The sequence below is a fragment of the Carcharhinus amblyrhynchos genome, chromosome 15 (assembly GCF_965287045.1).
Source record: "Carcharhinus amblyrhynchos chromosome 15, sCarAmb.v2.hapA, whole genome shotgun sequence".
Lineage (NCBI taxonomy): Eukaryota > Metazoa > Chordata > Chondrichthyes > Carcharhiniformes > Carcharhinidae > Carcharhinus > Carcharhinus amblyrhynchos.
Window position 1 is genome coordinate 31,253,758 of NC_137338.1, and position 20,115 is coordinate 31,273,872.

The 20,115-nt window shown below is 42.7% G+C and overlaps 1 protein-coding gene across 2 annotated transcripts in view; it reads right to left on the reverse strand.

The window, feature by feature from the left end:
* LOC145352947 (uncharacterized) overlaps positions 1-20,115 on the reverse strand; it is a 55,934-nt gene that overhangs the window by 21,176 nt on the left and 14,643 nt on the right. For both annotated transcript variants that reach the window (XM_080203256.1, XM_080203255.1), the window contains exons 7-12: positions 17,810-17,902; positions 9,999-10,159; positions 6,592-6,677; positions 3,792-3,875; positions 2,287-2,349; positions 1,286-1,363 (exon numbers count right to left, since the gene is read on the reverse strand). In XM_080203256.1, the coding sequence (XP_080059382.1) occupies positions 1,286-1,363; positions 2,287-2,349; positions 3,792-3,875; positions 6,592-6,677; positions 9,999-10,159; positions 17,810-17,902 (565 nt within the window). The remainder of the gene's footprint in view (positions 1-1,285; positions 1,364-2,286; positions 2,350-3,791; positions 3,876-6,591; positions 6,678-9,998; positions 10,160-17,809; positions 17,903-20,115) is intronic.

A 20,115-nucleotide genomic window follows, 5' to 3' on the forward strand; every position in this document is an offset into this window, starting at 1 on the left:
TTTCCTTCGCCAAAAAAAATCTGAAATTCTCCCGTTTTCGTGTTCATTCAGCACTTTTTTTGATAAGATCACCTCCTTTGTTTAATTTTAGAAAAGCTTCATGAAAATTCTTCTGCATTTGCTGGAGACAAACAGGTTCCAGGAAATAATGGTGAACTAGCTACACGCTCCATTAACACACATCCACCTTCTGGATGTGGTTATGTGTGTCACACATCAAGCTCCCCTATAAATGTTGGCAGCAAATCCTCACTCACTATACGTGCTAGTAACTTATTCCAGAGGTTGGCAACCTCTTAAAGAGAAGAACATTCGACCTTCTAATCTAATCATTTGCTCTCCTAAATTATACCTGTATTGCCTGTCTCCCCAGTTTGCTTAGCCTCTATAGCCTATCTAGATGCAATTTCATTTAATTATTTTTTAAAAAGGCTAAATTAAATTTCCTCAAAGGTTACACTCTCCTATAGCATAAAGTGCCATGTCTCCTATCATGTTAATTTAGGGTTATTTAAACTGCATATAAATCTAATGGACTTCCTCAGGGTCTATTCCTGGGCTTTTCTCAACCTCCAAAATCCAGGTAATGGTGCCAGCGCAGGTTAGAACACTAGTCAAATAACCTCCTCCATATTGGCTTAAATCCAGGCAATAAAGGAATCCTCCAGAAAAGGTTGGAATGTTGTACAATGGGATGGCATTGTGGCACAGTGGTTAGCACTGCTGCCTCACAGTGCCAGGGGCCTGAGTTTGATTCCTGGCTTGGGCCACTGTCTACGCAGAGTCTGCGTGGGTTTCTTCCAGGTGCTCTGGTTTCCTCCCGCAGTCCGAAAGATGTACTGGTTAGGTGCACTGGCCATGCTAAATTCTCCCTCAGTGTACCCAAACAGGCACCGGAGTGTGGCAACTAAGGGATTTTCACAGTAACTTCATTGCAGTGTTAATGTAAGCCTACTTGTGACACTAATAAATAAACTTTTAAAAAAAAGTACGAAAAATCAATGCTGTCACACATCCCACTTATAGGCCGCAACTCTACCACCATGGCGGGCAAGAGTCCAACAATGGAAATCTCTGTTGGCCTTGGGCAGGAATCTCCAGTCTCCCCAAGTGGCAGGATTTTACAGCCTCACTCGGGCGAGTCTGGAAATTCCCACCCATAGAGTTTTATTACAATTTTGCCAGCTACATTTTTCTCTTGCATGTAAAGCAGTCTCATTCAACTAACTACAAATATTCAACCCATGAATATACATAAATGTTTTCAGTCAATTGTAAACCTTACCATATGGTTCACTGGGGTCTGGGCCTGCCAGAATGCCATAGGATATAGCTGCATCCTTTACAGAGGTACAAATTGGACCTGTCAATAGGAGCAAATTATTCAGAGATTTCAGCTTTGTCTAAAACAGCTTAATTGTCCAAACAACTAATTTCTTATAACTGTGGAGACAAATGGGATTAAGGAGCGAGGAGCATGCAGCTACTTTGGAGTTACTTAGTTGCATTATTACATGAAATTTAGGAGCAGAAAGCAAATCATCAAAATGGAAAAACAATTGAATTAAATACTGTAGATCGATAGAGCAGGTGCTTTTGATACTATAAGTCATGTGTTAGAACAGTATCTCATTGATAAGGTACTTCTGCATGATCACTTTTGCATCATATTGTGTTGGAATATAAATTTGTCTATTATGTGGGGGGGGGAAGAGGGGGGCTTTGATAGAAACCTGAAGGTAGTGATGTTCCCACGTGTTTATTGCTCTTGTCCTTCTAGGTGGTAGGAGTCATGGGTTTGGAAGGTGCAATCAAAGAAGATTTGGGATAGTTCACTCAGGTTCTTTTATTCATTCATGGGATATGGGCTTCACTGGCTGGCCAGCATTTACTACCCATCCCTAGTGCCCGAGGGCATTGAGAGTCAACCACATTGCTGTGGCTCTGGAATCACATGTAGGCCAGACCAGGTAAGGACAGCAGATTTCCTTTCCTAAAGGACATCAGTGAACTAGATGGGTTTTTCCGACGATCAACAACGGTTTCGTGATCATCAGTAGATTCTTAATTCCAAATATTTTTTATTGAATTCAAATTCCACCGTCTGCCATGATGGGATTTGAACCTGGGTCTCCAGTACATAAGCTGAGTTTCTGGATTAATAGTCTAGCGAATATACCACCGGGCCACTGCCTTCCCTGAATATCATGTATTCTCATTGCAAGTCCATAAATTTGGACAGAGAATTCTGTATGTAACTTAGTGGAGTACAGAGTCTTGTCTTACCCAAACTGACAGTAGAATAGGAAAGCGGATATGACCCAAAGGTGCTGATGCGACCGAAAGTAACTAAAAGAAACCCAAGTTAAAAATAAAACTGTTAACAAATTTCCTGTTTAGCAATAAATGAACTAACAAATATTCAGGCTACAAGTCAACAAATGTTCCTGAGACACAAACAAATTCCATATATAACAGGATGTGACAAAATCAGTGTAAATTTAGCTGTATAAACAGAAAATCTTAGAATTAAATAGTGCCAGACATGCTGATTCCAGTATATCCTATGTTACAACTCCTAAACTTCACAAGACATTGGCCAGGAATCTCTGGGCCATGGTTGTGTAGAAAGCCCAGAAGAACAGGTTTCCGGAATGTCCTGAAGAATTTAGTCTTTTAATTGGGATTCTCGTCCACGGTCAGCCTAATTGACTGCCATGGGACCTGTCAGGTAGGAGATCTGCTTCACAGGGCCAAAGAACACGAGACCAAGTAGATGGGGGAATGAACAGATTTGGAGGGTCCTTTGTGGTCAAGGGTTGGGAGGCAGATCTGAGGGATGGGGGTTTCCTTGGTAGGTGATCAGGCCTAGAGAAAGCACTTCTGCACCTCTTGGCTCAAAGGCATTTGCCTCCACCCCACTTCGATGCTTTAAACTTCAAAGGGCGGGATAGAATTTAGCACTGCTGCCTCACTGTGCCAGGAACCCAGGTTCAATTCCGGTCTTGGGTGACTGTCTGTGCTGAGTCTGCACATTCTCCCTGTGTCTGTATGGGTTTCCTCCAGATGCTCTGGTATCCTCCCACAGTCCAAGGATGTGCAGGTTAAGTGGATTGGCCATGGTAAATTGCCATTTAGTGTCACAAGATGTGTAGGTTAGGCAGATTAGCCCTGATAAATGTAGATAGGGCGGGGGTGATGGGCAAGATGCACTGTCAGGGGGTCTGTGCAGACCCAATGGGCCGAATAGCCTCCTTTGTATGATTTTAAGTTTCTTGAAACCCAGTTCCTGTGGTTAAAAATAGAATGATTGTTGAAATGAAGGCACAGACTCATCATAACATTTAAATGATCAACATGCTTCTCAGTGGATTCATTGCCCGCCAGGTACATCTACTTAAGCTGTAAGTGGGCTGGTACAAAGTGGGTTGACTCCTGCACCAGATATTTTGACACTGAAATGACCACAAGTTACTTTTTCTAAAAGTGTAAAAATTCCACCCTGCGTGAGGTGGTTACATTGATCTAATCCGAGGGAAAAATAGACAGAATTTCTCTTGCATATCGATGCCAAACTAGTAGGGTTTACCAACATACAATTACTGGACCCTAACTTGCAATGTGGAAGTCAATTTTCTGAGTCACCTCAGCAAAGGATTTCTATTTTAAACTGGCAAGTAAATGAACAAAGACCTACAATTAGGCAGATGTTCAGCTGAACACAAATCCCCGAACATTAAAGAGCTCTGCTACGCAAGCACGTTCTGAAATCACATCAAAATAAAAAATACCTTTCAGTCCTACTACGCCACAAAATGACGCTGGAATTCTTACTGAACCTCCTCCATCACTCCCGATAGCCAGTGGGCAAAGACCTTTAAAGAAAATATTATCACAGGTTAAATCCACAGAAACTGCAACTTCTCGAATTACTTATTACTGGTGTTGTGCCATTATAAATGTGTGTTTTTCCAAAAAAAAATATGCAGTTTAACACATTCTCTTTCTTCTAGATAATATATTTTTTTAATCAGGGATATTTACTGAGCCATTAGGAGTAGGCTCAGTAAATCTATATAGTCAGTGGCTAAGCCACACCAGACCGGAAAAGTTGCAGGTTTGTGCTGTCTGTGGTGAATTAGTTGATGTGGATGGTGATAGCACATTTAATTAATTTTAGTACCTGCTAATTAGAAAGTCAAAAAATGTACCCTAGGATCCTGCTCCCAATTACAATCAAGCGACATGAGCTGAAAGTGTTCCCAGGACATCAGATCAGTGGAGGACTGGGCTTGGCTGCCCCACCTACAAATTCTATCAAGTTGTGGCCACTTGGTAACATGTAGAATGTCCAGTATCGATGGGAACACATTCTAGTAGTGATCAAAGACTTCATGTAGACAGACAAAGAGGGACAAAACACAATTTGCCCTCAAGTAATCAGAAAATTCATTCACTACAGGCCGAATTGAGCAAGACTGGGGAGACTGCCTACACAGAGCCATTACTTAATGGACTGATTTCTAGAAATTGTCATCTTCTAGAAGCTGTGAAATACAGAGCACTCTTATTATGATTCATTCTGATCTGTACTAGCTAAAGTTCTCAAGCAATCCACAAATGTTCACAAAGCTCCATGTTTCCTATAGGGAACCATTTTGGTCTGGAGTTTTGCAGTGACTAATGAGGCACGGGCACTTGCCACTGACCTCAAAGAAAATTGCGATCGACAGATCTAGCGATACCGTAGAACTTGATTGTACCACAGTTTAATGGATTTCCCAGTGTAGAGTTACAGTGATGGAATCTAGAGGCATGATGTAACGCGTGGGAAAGCAGGAGTTTTTTCTGTCCGTTTTTTAGGTGAGCTTAGTTAACTGAATTTTCAGCACTCTGTACACTACAGAGGCTGTCAGGGGATTTACGCCGGTCGGGTTCGGGGCGGGGGAGGGTGTGGTGGGTGGGTGGTGTGGTGGTGGCAAAGCCTAAACCCACCCAAGAGGCCAGCATCGGGCTGCCGAGGCAGCCACTGCGCATGTGCTGATCTCCCAGGATAGTGGCAGAGCAGTTGGCGTGTGCCTCCACCCCCCACTCCCCCACCCCTCGATCAGTGGTCCAGAACACTCTGCCACCAAACCCCTCACCCCCTGGACCAACACTCAACCCACAAATTGCCGGCCCCAAGCACCCCCATCCCCCCAGTTGCCAGCTCCAAACACCCCCCTCCGATGGTCAGCTTCCTCCTGATTGCTGGCCACAGCACGACCAACCCCTACACAGATTTCCCCATTCCCTCCCTTCCTATCTCCTTCCACCGCACCCCAGTCTCACTCTGCCCCTGTCTCATCCCACCCCCTCAGGCCCCACCTCCTTGGCACTGCCTGGTGCCCGCTGGGCAGTGCAGGGTGCCAGACTGGTAGTACTAGGCTAGCACTGTCCAAGGAAAACCCACTTGCACCTAACTTCACAGGGAGCCTCAATGGCTTCTTGTCTGATCAGTAAGGCCATCACACCTGATCCCCATTGCTGGGGGCCGAACGTGATCCCCACTGTGTGGACCTCCACTGGCGAGGTCAGAAACAGGGACAATACTGTCCCACGCTTGCTAAACAGTTTGAAATCAGCTTTTGAATTTTGTAACGAGCTTTATGCTGTTCCCTGGTGCAAGGCTAATTACGTGGAAAAAATTGGCCTGGAAAAATTATGATTAGCTGGTCATAATTCCCTTTTTTGGCCACTTGACATTTCTGGCCCACTTAATTACTCAAGACTAATCGCGCCCAAGGTGTCCAAATAGCCAATCACATTAAAGAATTCTCATTGACAGCCAAGAAGGAAATCGCAAACAACAAAACAAAATTTTGTAACTCTTTTTGAAAAGAGTATGAGAATAAAGATTAGGGCACACATGGGATTAAGCAAGAAGCTGAAAAATCATGGAATTTTTTCAATTATTTAAAAACTATTAGTTTAAAAAGCTTTGTAATTAATCATAATAGAGATGTTTAAAAACATTCCACAAATATGTTCAGGGATCAGTTGTTCAGCGATTGTTATTACTCAGATTAATGTCAAAACCGAGTTACACCTTACTGAAAAAGGCTTAACTTTTTTTATGGGCAGGTCTAACGATGATACAGGACTAGACAAGGGAAGTTCCTACCAGATCAGTTGATTTCACCGACTGCCAGTTCCCAAGGGGAAGGCGGTGGTATGAGCAGCGATCTTCATACCCAACTTGAGAATGCCCACTTAAATATGCACCTACGATAAACCCTGAAGGTGCAATCGGGTTCCAAGGAGTAAAGACAGCAAAAGTCAACACTCACCATCAAAAAAGACAGAAATCCCAGGGCCAGTGAATCTAATCAGTTCCCGTGAATCTAATTAGTTCCCTTTAGATGCAGATTTAAATCAGCTCCTTGTGTCTATGACTAGCTATGTGAGCACTACCTTGAGCAGATGTTACTACCAGAAAACTTGTATACTTATTTCTACATTCTTCATTAAAATAGTTGGCTTAAAATAAAAAAATCACTTTGAAAACTGATGAAAGTCAGTGCCTCATTCTTGGAGGATTTGAACTCATACCTGCTGCAACAGCTGCCGCAGAGCCGCTGGAGCTCCCTCCAGTAAAATGCTGTGGGTTGTAAGGATTTCTGGGAACACCATGATACCTGCAGTGACAGGAGCGTGTGTAAAATATACATCCAAGCTGCAGACATTTTTCAATGTACATTTCCAATGCCTTGAGAATATACAGAGTTTATTATAGTTTTCTCTCTCTTGCTGTGATCTTCCACTACAACCCCCCCTAACTCATCGCTGCCAATCTGCTGATACAGACTTACTGGAGTGTGGGGGAAAGGACAAAGGGTGCAACCCAAGAATGATGATAACACCTTTCAGTCTATAAACACCAGCAAGGTTGATATACCTCACAAACTAACAAACAGATTGGTAGCTCTTCATAGTTAAAGGAAGAACGATATTGTTGTTGGCCTTAATTCAATCTGCGGTGGGTGGCATAAGTCTGAAATGTAGAGCCCGGAGATGGGTGTCTTAATATGCTGGTGGAGGAATGGTAAATATGGATCCTTGGGTCCTCACAGGGGCAAGCATACTGCCTGAGGTATCACTGGATCAAGGGATGCTTAACACAGCACTACAGCAACACCCAGAGTATTTCCCATCCGCCTTGGTTCATTGTTAGAACAGCAGCAGTTATCACCCAGATTGCAAGAAATGAGCCTTTGCCAAACATAGCCTTCCAAGAAATACAACAGAAGGGAAAAAGATCTGTGCAGAGTGTTGAATACACAAGTGCCAGATATTATAATGGTAGAGAAACTAGACTTAAAAGGTCTCCAAATAACAGCAACTTGTTTAGCATGGTGTCTAATTTCACTTTGTAATGCACAGTGAAATACCCCGGGACATCTTACTACTATATATTACAAGCTTTAGAAGAGTACACGTTGTTATTGTAGGAAGATAATAAGCACATTCAGGCCAGTCAGCAAACAACTTATGTTAGATAAATGTAATACAATTTCTGGAGGAAATAAGGGAGTGCATTGATAAAGGAACTGCTGTTAACATAGTATATATGAATATTCAAAAGGCAATTAATAAGACTTTTTTTCCTTTATTCCTTCATGGGTTGTGGGTGTCACTGGCAAGCACTCATCCCAATTGCCTTGAATGGGATATCTTGCTGACCATTTCAGAGGGCAGTTAAGAGTCAACCACATTGCGGTGGATCTGGAGTCATAAGTAGGCCGGACCAGGTAAGGATGGTAGGTTTCCTTCCCTAAAGAGCATTAGTGAACCAGTGGGTTTTTACAATAACCAATGATAGTTATTGTGGTCACCATGATTGAGATTAGTTTTTAATTCTGTTCCTTTGCAGTCACTGGGTCAAAATCCTGGAATTTCATCCTTAACGGCATTGTGGATCAACACGCAGCACATGGACTGCAGCATTTCAAGAAGGCAGCTCACCATCATTTTCTCAAGGGCTCCTAGGGATGGGGAATAAATGCTGGCCAACCAGCGATGTTCATGCCCCACGAATGAACAAAATAAAAAATTTATTGGACTTAAATTTCACCAATTGCTGTGGTGAGATTCAAACTCACATGCCTGAGCCCCTGGATTATAAATTCACTGACTAAAGGATAGAAAAGAGAGAAAAATGGTTGAAAAGGTTTCTTGGGCTGTAGTTAAGTCAGTTTAGGACAATTTAATTGTGTTCCAAACCTTGCCCACCCGATGGGCATTGCACTGGGTTTTGCATGGGCTGGTTTTGGGATTAGGAAAAAGGTCCTGTGTTCAACATTCAATTAAATCTGAAAACAAAATGAATGAAAGAAAAATCAAGAGAATTTGTCCGTGCAGAGGGTTGGATAGGACAGAAACAGTGGTGGAAATACAATCCACAACAGCTTTTAAATTGGACATTGATAAATGGATAAAATAAAGAAAAAATTAAAAAAAGGACAAGACAAAACTGGACAGGGGACTGCCACTAACTCAGATCATATTTGGTTAGAAGTGAATCAGAAAGATCAGGCAATGGGGGGTCAGCACAACATTACTCTACAGCACAAGACTATACTTAGGGCATCTCTTGAGAATGCTGCAATCTCTATTTCAATGGTTCAAATGTACCATCAGCTGGATCTTGACTCCCAATAGAGGTGAACATGGAGATGTATGGCTCTACTGAAGGAAGGCAGCAACAACACCAAAAGTTCCAGACAGCTCAGTTACACTGCAATCTGGAACGTGTGGTTCACTAGAATTGGCTTCATGATTCCCACCAGAGGTCCTGGTGGGACAGAGGATCCACCAGGACCTCTATCTAAGTTTGGGCTGTTTGCCTGATACTTGTTATTTACACTGGTTTATTCACCACTGTTCCTAGTAGCGAGGAGCACAGCCCTTTAAATCAGAACGAATGTCAAATCACTCCAGTGGTCCTGGCAATTCCTCTGCCCCCACCTCACCCCAGGATTGCTCACTTCACTCAGCCCTTTACCCTCCAGGCACTGTTCAGCGACCTGCCCTAAATCCCACTAGTAGGGTGGGTGGTGCGAGGGAGCTAGGAAAAGGGAGCCTCTACCAAAGACTGGAGGTGGGGAGTTGCACCAGAATAAAAAAAAGCTTTGGAAACACTTGTAATCACTTTGAAAAGTTATCTGAAGGCAAAGTTCAAAGGGCAGGTCATCAGCTCATAAAATCAAAGGAGGCGTGGCTTCACCAGAATGATATCCCGCCACTTGTCCTCCCTACCCTCCCTCGCTGGTGATCAAGCCAGGAGCCCGAATTCCTTCTGCAGCTGACGGTAAAAGTAAGAACGTAATTAAAATGCAATCAGCAATCAGTGGTGTAGGGCAGCAACTTTGCCACTGACTTGAAGATCGAGGCCATATTATAAAAGCTAGATCAGACACTAATCCACATCGTTTACAGCATGAATGCAGAAATTCAGCACTGGCATCATCTTGGAAATCTGGCACAAAGCAGATCCTTTAACTGTTGTCAGTACATAACGTTAAAATAGTTCCAGTAAAATAAAAAACAAAAAAATATGTAATTATACTTCTTGATTAATTATACTAGAAAAGAAAATAAGAGTAAATTATGATCAATGGCAACCATGACCTTTGCTGTCTAGGCCCAAGATTCTGGTATTACTCTAAACCCAGTTTCTCCGCGTCTCTTTCCTTTAAGAGGCTCCTTACAACATTGACCAAGCTTTTGGTCATTTGTCCCTCATTTTCATTAATGTGGCTCAAATTTTGTTTGATAACACTCCTGCAATGTGCTTTTGGACATTTTGATGTGTTAAAAAATTATGTGCAAGTGGTTGGTTCCACAACATAAAGAGCATGATCCAAGGGAAACAGAATTCTAAAGTAATCTGTCTTTTGGTCATTGAGTTAAAACTACAAAGAAACTAAGTTACAGGTTGGAGGTAGTCACAACTTCACCTATTGACATTGCAGCCTGTCACGCCCATTCCAAGCTCATGCATGTTGGATACACCAATGATAACTGCTCCAGCCTCCCTTAATTTTCTTGTGACAGTGGCATCTTCAGTTTCTCGCTCCTCGCCAAGGAAAATAGTTCCCACCCGTTGATAATATGGAACCTATACAAATATAAATAATGTTAGCAAAGAAAGCTTTTGTGCAGTAAATGTGACTAATGTTTCCCTACTGTGACAGGTGTTACACTGGGGGCTTTGAATACAACAGTCAATTTCCATTAAATTTCAGGAGCAAAATTATGATTTTAGCTCCAACAATTCCCAAATTTGGCTAAGATCAAGTGTAGTATCGACATGCTGCACTTGGTTGAAGTCGTTAGGTTACATTTCAGCTTCATTTGAAGCAATTTTTTAAAGCGGCATCTGGGCCTTTTGGCTAAGATGCAAATTAGATCAAGCCTTGGAGGAGGATCTACACCTACTCCAATCAGCTTGGATCATGTAGATCAAGCCCAAGACAGGAGGTAAGAGCCCTGACTTGTCAGCTTGGATCGGGAATGTCCCAACTTGTTGGGACTCTGAATTAGATTTAATTTGATTGGATTGGATTGGATTGGAATAAAGTTTTAAAAAAATTCCCAAATGGTTTCATTTAATCATTTGAACTCTATTTGTAATTACAGGTCAGAAGTTGCAGCTACTAGCAGATTATGGTTTACTCACAAATGTTTGACTACACATCAACTGAACTTCTTTCTAAGGAAAAACATCCACTAAACAAAACATTGCACAATAACTGCTTCATTAAACATCCCAGACTATTTCATGTCTAATATTTTATTCACTCAATAGTCACAGGCCCTTATAAGTCAGTCAACTCACAAGTAACAAGACTCAAGGACAGTGTTATGTACTGTCAACTCTGATTTATAAAACACTACAACCTCTCCAGTCTGCAAATCCAAAGCCCAAAAACACCAGCTGTTTGGTCAGACCCACGCAACTCATGGACTCCCCACTTGATTGTTCAGGTGGAGAAGGCATGGGCTTGTCTGATATTCAGGTTGAGGTTAGAAGATGGTGGAATGCAATGACCATATAGCATTGGAGAAAGCAGCAAGTGATTACAAAGTCATTTGATTTCTCTCTCCATGTTATCTCTGTTGGGTCTACTTCTCAATTCTCTCTCTGTCCCCATCTCTTGGTCTCTATCTCTTTCTCTGTCCCTACAAGGTGCACCTCAGGAACTTGCCTGAGCTCTATATACAGCACCTTCCAAACCCATGACCACTATCATCTAGAAGGGCAAGGACTGCAGATAACTGGGAACACCACCACCTGGAGGTTCCCCTCCAAGTCACTTGTCATCCCCTCCAAGTCACTTGTCATCCCAACTCGGAAATATATCACCGTTCCTTTACTGTTGCTGGGTCAAAATCCATCTCTATCAGCACTCTGGGTGAAACTATACCTCAGGGGCTGCAACCATTTAAAAAAGCAGTTCATTAAACCTTCTCAGGGGTACGAGGGATGGACAATAAATGCTGGCCTAACCAGTGACACCCACACACCATAAATGAATTTTTCAAACTCCACCTGCCTCTCTCCCTCTCGACTTCTCTCTCTGGCTTTCAGAACTGAAACATACAATATTTGGACAAGTAAAATAATTATCACTACTGTATGATCATTATGGTTCAAATAAATGGTTATATCTACAGCATTTTTTGGTTCACACAATTGTGATCAGGCATTCTGATTGATTCTATGTTCTAGAAAATTCCACAACGCTGAAATGACTTGATCTCAAGCTGGACAAGACAAGTTGTAGCTTGTCTTAACATAACCTTGGATTGTTATTGTATGGGTCAGAATAACACCTTGCATTTATAAAGCGCCATTAGCAAACAGAAATGTCTAAACGTGTTTTGGAAAAAGAAAATCTTACATAGTCACATAGTCCAATAGGGAACTATTATGAGTTGTGATTGAAAACTTGGTTAAAGGGCCAAGTTTTGGGGGGGTCTTAAAAAAGGAGGGAGATGGAAAGGCCGACAAGTTAAGAGAGCTCAGGGCTTAGAAGCAAAAGTAATAGTGGGGCAAAGAGAACAGGGGACACAAACAAGGACAGAGTTGGAGGAATGCAGAGTTCTCAGATGGTTTAGCGTTGAAGGTGATAATAGAGTGGATTTCACTATGGGTTAGAGCACAGGCAGAAGATTTCTGGATGACATTGGGAAGGAAACTGTATTTGATAAAAAGCACAGATATGGGTTTGAGCTGCAGATAAGTTGGATTATTTAGTTTGCACAATCATGTACTTTCAGTTCTTGTAGCAATTTACAGTTTAACATTCCTGTAAAGAGCAATCTGATTTGCAAAGGAATGGTGAAGGACACCAGCCCAACAAATTGGAGACAACAATGTGCTGTTTGCCAGCCAAGTGTCCTCTTCAATGTGATAGAAACTTCCAGCTTCGCATTCTTCTCCAGTAGAAATCTTATTAAAATTCTGAATCAAAAAGGAAAATTCCAATATTTTTGGATGTATCATAAGAGTGACAATCTCTGAAGTTAAAAATGCAAAGCTGTTTGATATCTGGGAATGTCTGGTTCCCATGTCAGAAACTGTTGAGGGAAACATCACTTTAAGAAAGGAATGTAGCCTGATATAGCAGTCACAGGTGACATCCCATGTTTCGATTTTTTTAAAGATAAGTTTTACAAATGCAAACAATAGCAATTATCTATGATTACTGAACTGAGGTTTTGCAATTGCACAAAGTTCCTGTTGTTTCGTTAGTTCTCAAGGTCGACCTCAGAGATCTTTACTGAAACATCTATCTAATAGGCATGGTGGCACAGTGGTTAGCACTGCTGCCTCACAGCGCCTGAGACCTGGGTTCAACTCCTGGCTTGGGTCACTGAGTGCGTGGAGTTTGCACATTCTTCCCGTATCTGTGTGGGTTTCCTCCGGGTGCTCCGGTTTCCTCCCACAGTCCAAAGGTGTGCAGGTTAGGTGGATTGGCCATGCTAAATTGCTCCTTAGTGTCAGGAGTAAATGCATGGGGTTATGGGAATAGGCCCTGGATGAGATTGTGTTAGGTGAGGGCTCAATGGGATAAATAGCCTCTTTTGGCACTGTAGGGATTCTATGATTCTAATATATTTCTGATTGCATAGTGCAAGTTTTTGGAGGATTTTGTTGTCTGGAGCAGTCCTCCTATCACCACTCCCCATTAAAATCCTGCATAGCAACGTTCCAATGAGACAGGGAAGTTATGGTAGGTTACAGGAACTGTGGTGTACAAAGGCTGTAATAAATCTAGTCAAGAAGAAAAGCTTACAAAAGGTTCAGAGAGCTCGGTAATGTTAGAGATCTAGAAGAGTATACAGCTGATAGGAAGGATCTTAAGAAGGAAATTAGGAGAGCCAGGAGAGGTCATGAGAAGGCCTTGGCAGGCAGGATTAAGGAAAACCCCAAGGCATTCTACAAGTATGTAAAGAGCAAGGAGATAAGACATGAAAGAATAGGGCCTATCAAGTGTGACGGTGGGAAGTTTGTATGGAATTGGAAGAAATAGCAGAGTACTTAATGAATACTTTACTTCAGTGCTCACTACGAAAAGGATCTTGGTGGTTGTAGTACAGACTTGCAGTGGACTGAAAAGCTTGAGCGTGTAGATATTAAGAAAGAGGATGTGTTGGAGCTTTTGAAAAGCATCAAGTTAGATAAGTCGCCAGGGCCAAATGGGATGTACCCCAGGTTACTGTGGGAGGCAAGGGAGGAGATTGCTGAGTCTCTGGCGATGATCTTTGCATCATCAATGGAGACAGGAGGGTTCTGGAAGATTGGAGGATTGCAGATGTTGTTCCTTTATTCAAGAAAGGGAGTAGAGATAGCCCTGGAAATTATAGACCAGTAAGTCTAACTTCAGTGGTTGGTAAGTTGATGGAGAAGATCCTGAGAAGCAGGATTTATGAACATTTGGAGAGGTATAGTATGATTAAGAATAGTCAGCATGGCTTTGTCAAAGGCAGATCATGCCCTACAAGGCTGATTGAATATTTTGAAGATGTGACTAAACACATTGATGAAGGAAGAGCAGTAGATGTGGTTTATATGGACTTCAGCAAGGCATCTGATAAGGTGCCCCATGCAAGGCTTATTGAGAAAGTGAGGGGGCAGGGGATCCAAGGGCACATTGCTTTGTGGATCCAGAACTGGCTTGCCCACAGAAGGCAAAGAGTGGTTACAGATGGGTCATATTCTGCATGGGGGTCGGTCACCAATGGAGTGCCCCAGGGATCTGTTCTGGGGCCCTTACTCTTTGTGAATTTTATAAATGACCTGAATGAGGAAGTGGAGGGATGGGTTGGTAAGTTTGCTGATGACACAAAGGCTGGAGGTGTTGTGGATAGTGTGGAAGGATGTCAGAAGTTGCTAGGAGACATTGATAGGATGCAAGACTGGGCTTGTGGGCAAGAAGTGGCAGATGGAGTTCAACCCAGATAGGTGTGAAGTGGTTCATTTTGGCAGGTCAAATAGGATGGCAGAATATAATATTAATCATAGATCACAGAACCCTACAGTGCAGAAAGAGGCCCTTTGGCCCATCGAGTGTGCACCGATCACAATCCCACCCAGGCCCTACCCCCATACCCCTACATATTATACCCACTAATCCCTCTAACCTACACATCTCTGGATTCTAAGGGGCAATTTCTTGATGTCAAGTCACCATTATAAATTTGCACACAGTAAATTCCGTGAACAGCAAAATGATAATGACCAGGTAATCTCTTTGTATTTTTGATTGAGGGATAAGGTAGGCCTGGACACTCTGAATAACTTCCCTGCTGTTCTTCAGATTAGTGCGTCAGGTCTTCTACTTCCACCTGAGAGGGCAGACAGGTCAGTTTAATGTCTCACCTGGATGATGACACCTCCGGTAGTACAGCACTGAACCACAGTCGACATAAGGGGAGAAAGGGTGATGGGGGTGGGGGGACTTTTTTAATATCATTCTTTCATAGGATATAAAGTACCACTGCAAAAGTCAGTATTTGTTGTCCATTCCTTAATTGCCCATGAGAAGATGGTGGTGAGCTGCCTTCCAGTGCTACTACTGTCAAGAACAACATAAGAAATGTGTCAAGGTGTACAGACACCCCAAATGCTACTTTTCTATAGCTGTTTGGCCATCAGAGAAAAGCACTTTGCTGCGGGTCTGGGTCACGAATAGGCCAAACCAGGCAAGTTCCAAATTCCTTTCCTAAAGGATTGGAGAAGCAAGGTGGAGGGGGACTATTGGATTTGTGGGGGATGGGGGAGAAGAAAGGGGGAAGTCAGCAAATGGTGGAAAAAGGGTTTCTTGGGGGAATGGGGTGACAATGTGTCCCAAAATTTCCTGTAGTGCTATGAGCAGCAATCCTTTGAATGCATCAGGAGGTGCAGTGGATTAAAGAGGGGGTGAAACCTGAGAATTTGATAAAGAATAGCAAGTCTTTTTCCACAGGAGTGTGAAGGGGGAAACATGGGGCTGAATTTCTCGGTCCTGAGGAAATGAATTTAGAAATGGGACCGGGAGAAACAAAGAATTTTGCATTGGCTTCCATTTGAGTGATTTAACCAGAGGAGTCTAACTGGCACCAAGCTGCCCACCCAGCAGTGGCAGGTGGCTAATCAGGATCAATTAAGTCCCTACCTGGGAACAAATTGATCATACTACTGGTATCTTTCCGATGGTTGATGGGCCTTTTGCTAAGGCCAAGGCCCATCTATTGCCTGGAGGTGGCTTCCAACCCCCCACTGGGGCTGAGGAACACAATAGCTGTGTTCCTCAACTCTGTGGGGGGTTGGAAGCCACCACCAGGCCATCCTGCCGTCGACATCTTGCCATGGTCAATTCTAGGTTCCCGTCTCGAAATTGAATCCAAAATTGGGGTCCTGATGATTTTGGCAAAAATCTTGGCATCCCAAGTGGCAGCATGGACAAGTTGGGCGGAAGGGCCTGTTTCCATGCTGTAAACCTCTATGACTCTTAACTAAACTGAGACTGATCATTCTCACTGGAAGGTCAGGTGAAGGAAGGTTTTTGAGTTGAGCAATGTTAAAGTAGTTATTGAGTTAGAGTACAACATTATCTGAAAGGGAATGGGGTGAATATCTGAGGGGAGACAAAGTAATGTTTTCCTTCTTTGGGGGGGGTCACAGGAGAGAGTGTCAACACCAGAATGACCACCTTCTGTGCTTTAGTTTCATTCACTCCATGAAAATTCCATTCTTTATCATGTCTGAGTGCAGGAAGTGGCTTTGAAATGTTGGTAATTAGATTAAATCAAACATTTTGGTCAGAAGAATGGTGAAAGACAATATCAGATAAAGGACGCAATTTTAAAATGGCTGCAGTGAGTAAATGTGCATGAATCATTGAAGATGGCAGAGTGAACATGTATATGATTTTATAAAGGGCTTTATAAAGAGACATAGATTACGAAAGAAGGAAGTTATGATGATCCTTTATAAAGTACTGGTTTGGCCTCAGCTAGAGTATTATGTCCAATTCCAGTACCTCACCTTGGGAAGATGTGAAGGCATTTGAACATGTGCAGAAAAGATTTATGAGAATGGCTCCAGAGTGAGGGACTTCAATTACATGGATAGATTGGAGACGTTGAAGCTGTGCTTATTGGAGCAGGCAACAGGCACAGTGGCCAGGGTTTGACTCCCAGCTTGAGTCACAGTCTGTGTGGAGTTTGCACATTGTCCCCACGTCTGATATGGCTCCTGCTCTGCCCAAGACCTCAAGGAACTACAAAGGGGTGTGAACAAAGCCCAGCCCATCACTCAACCTCCCATCCATTGACTCTGTCTACACTTATTGCTGCCTCGGAAAAGCAGCCAGCATTATTAAGGACCCCACACACCCCGAGCGTACTTTCTTCCGCCTTCTTCTGTCGGGAGAAAGACACAAAAGTCTGAGGTCACGTACCAACCGACTCAAGAACAACTTCTTCCCTGCTACTGTCAGACTTTTGAATGGACCTACCTCGCATTAAGTTGATTTTTCTCTACACCTAGCCTAACCCTGTAACACTACATTACTCTGCACTGTCTCCTTTCCTTCTCTATGAACAGTATGCTTTGTCTGTATAGTGCGCAAGAAACAATACTTTTCATTGTACGCTAATACACGTGACAATAATAAATCAAAGTCTGGGTGGGTTTCCTCCGAATGTTCCTGTTTCCTCCCACAGTCCACAAAATGTGCTGGATAGGTGCATTGGCCATGCTGAATTGGTCCTCAGTGTATCCAAGCAGGCGCTGCAGTGTGGCAACCGGGGGATTTTCACAGTAACTTCACTGCAGTGTTAATGTAAGCCTACTTGTGATTAATAAATGAAATTTAAACCTAAGGTAAGAGGGGACTTAATAGGGATATTCAAAATCATGAGGGGTTTAGACAGAGTAGAGAGGGAGAAATTGTCCACATTAGCAGAAAGGTCAAGAACCAGAGGACACACATTTAAGGATAATGACAGAAAGAACCAAATGCAACATAAAGGAAAATGTAGAGGCAGCTAGTGGTTAGGATCTGGAGTGGTGCTAACAGATATGTGGAGAAGACAGGTTCAAACATGGCTTTCAAAAGGTAATTGGAAAAGCATCTCAGGAGAAAAGGAAAATTGGGAGTATGCGGGAAGGGCAGAGGAATGGGACCAGCTGAGCTGCTTTTGCAAGGAGAAGGCCTGAGAGCTAAAAAGCTTCCTCCCATGCTCAACTATTCTACTCAAACAGTACTATACTCACAACTTTTATTTCCTCCTTCAGGCAGACAGGAATTCCATCCAGTGGGGAAAGCGGTGCATTGTCTCTATATCGAGCAGTGGAGGCTTCTGCCATCTACACATCAGAATAGAATGTCACAGTGTTGAAAAGTAGCAGAATAATAGTGCTGACATATAATTTTATCTCATCCTGTTTCAAACATTTTCCTGACGCTACCAGACATTTCTGTTGCGTCAGTACAAAGATTGCCCAAAAACACCTTTTCAACTTTTTCCACAGCAAAAATTAATTCAGAGGCACATAGATAAAACAATAACATGAGGGACAGTGGAAGTTAAATGTGATAGGACCCAATGATGGAGAAAGAAAGTACTGCACAAATGTGGTTAAGCAGAGAACCTACAGATTAGAGGCAGTGAAAACTTGAGCTAAAAATAGCCCTCAAAGTAAATTGCAAGATCAGTAATACAGAAGTAACTTGTCATAAAGCAAGACCAGAATGCTGCTTAGCACATGATGGCATATGAGTAATTTGCAAGTGTTCCCTTAATTTCGACTGCTGGTTTGGTTTGACATTTCCACTTACATCCATTTAGTACATCAACAGAGGAGAGCAAATTTGACCTGCTGTACATTTTGCATCTACTTTTAACTAGCATCTCAGGCAATCACTCTTTCATTGCTTTCATTTGAAAGTACAACATGTATTGTTCTCAATAATGTGATGTAGGACAGTGTGTAATCTGTGGAATTGGCCACCAGTATTTATCCTTGCAGTGAATTTGGATAAGACCTATAATATGGGAGCAGAGTCGCTGTTTTGCGAGGAATGACTGTATTGTTGGGCCTTGAATGGAACACCAACATTCCACAATGACCTTTGGCTATTTTACAAAGACCACGTTGGAAGAAGGGTCCACAGTATTATACAAATTCCTGGCCATGTACTGATAAACTAGAACAGCTGCCAAATGCTTACTACTCATGTTCCTTTCAGAGTCAGTAAACAGCACAGTTAGGTGGAACTCTTTTGTTTGCCTGATCTATTGCTATCACAGGGTTCCAAAGTAACCATTAGTAAAGGTCACATTAAATGAACACTGTGAGAGTTCAACTCCTGCTGCCCTACCCCCCCACTCAGTTGCAGCCAACAAGCTTGTTCTGCCAAAGTATACACATACATTTTGCAGTCTCCAAACATCAAATTCAGATCTTCGCTTTTCCCAATCAAAAACAATCATTTGTCAACAACGTGCCCAAGACCTAAGGGTTAGGTGGATTGGCCATGCTAAATTGCCGCTTACTGTTGGGGCAGTAGTAGGATAAAGGCGTGGAGTTATGGCACAGGGTCTGGGTGGGATTGTGGATGGTGCAGACTTGATGGGCCAAATGGCCTATTCTGCAATACAGGATTCTATGATTGGCAATTCCGTGACCCAGCAGGGTTGACAACTCCAGCGAGCACACCACAAAATGTTGGACTAGCTAGCTGCAATTTCCTGCTCTACATTCCCAGTTTAGAGCAAAAATTCAGAGAATTTTCACTCATTTATTCCTTTCTCTCTTTTTCCTGTCGTCTTCTAAAAACAATATCAAGCATCTTGTTTTTATTTATGTTTAAGGGATAGTAAGAATAAAGCAACAGGAAAGTGGCACATGGAGTGGAGGACATTTGATTAACTATTATGCAGCTCCTCCAAAGACTTAAAGTGAAACATAACAGGAGGTATCAGGTTCAATCCCTAATCTGTATAATATTTGTGCATCCAAAGATGCACTAGGGAGAGAAAAATCAGATATGATTTCTGCTCCAGATAGCTATCAGACTGGAAAGAGCACGCATAGACATGCTCAGATTTGGTTGCATCATCCCAGCAGGATCAGTCAATTTTGTCAACTGTCACTACCTCAGCTAATGAGAAGAAACATTTAAAGTTTTATTTACTTATTAGTCACAAGTAAGGCTTACATTAACACCACAATGAAGTTACTGTGAAATTCTCCTAATCGCCACAATCCAGTGCCTGTTTGAGTCAATGCACCTAACCAGCACATCCTTCAGAATATGGGAGGAAACCGCAGCACCTGGAGGAAACTCACGCAGACATGTGGAGAACATGCAAACTCCACACAGACAGTGACCAATGCCTGGAATCGAACCCAGGTCCCTGGTGCTGTGAAGCAGCGGTGCTAACCACTATGCCACCGTGCTACTAAGGGCTTGCAACATTTCCAGCACCCATGAAAACTTTTCCAACAGGAACCAAGGAAGAGATGGAGAGGTGAAAACCATAGGGATACATGGAACGAAGTCTTGGAAACGCAAA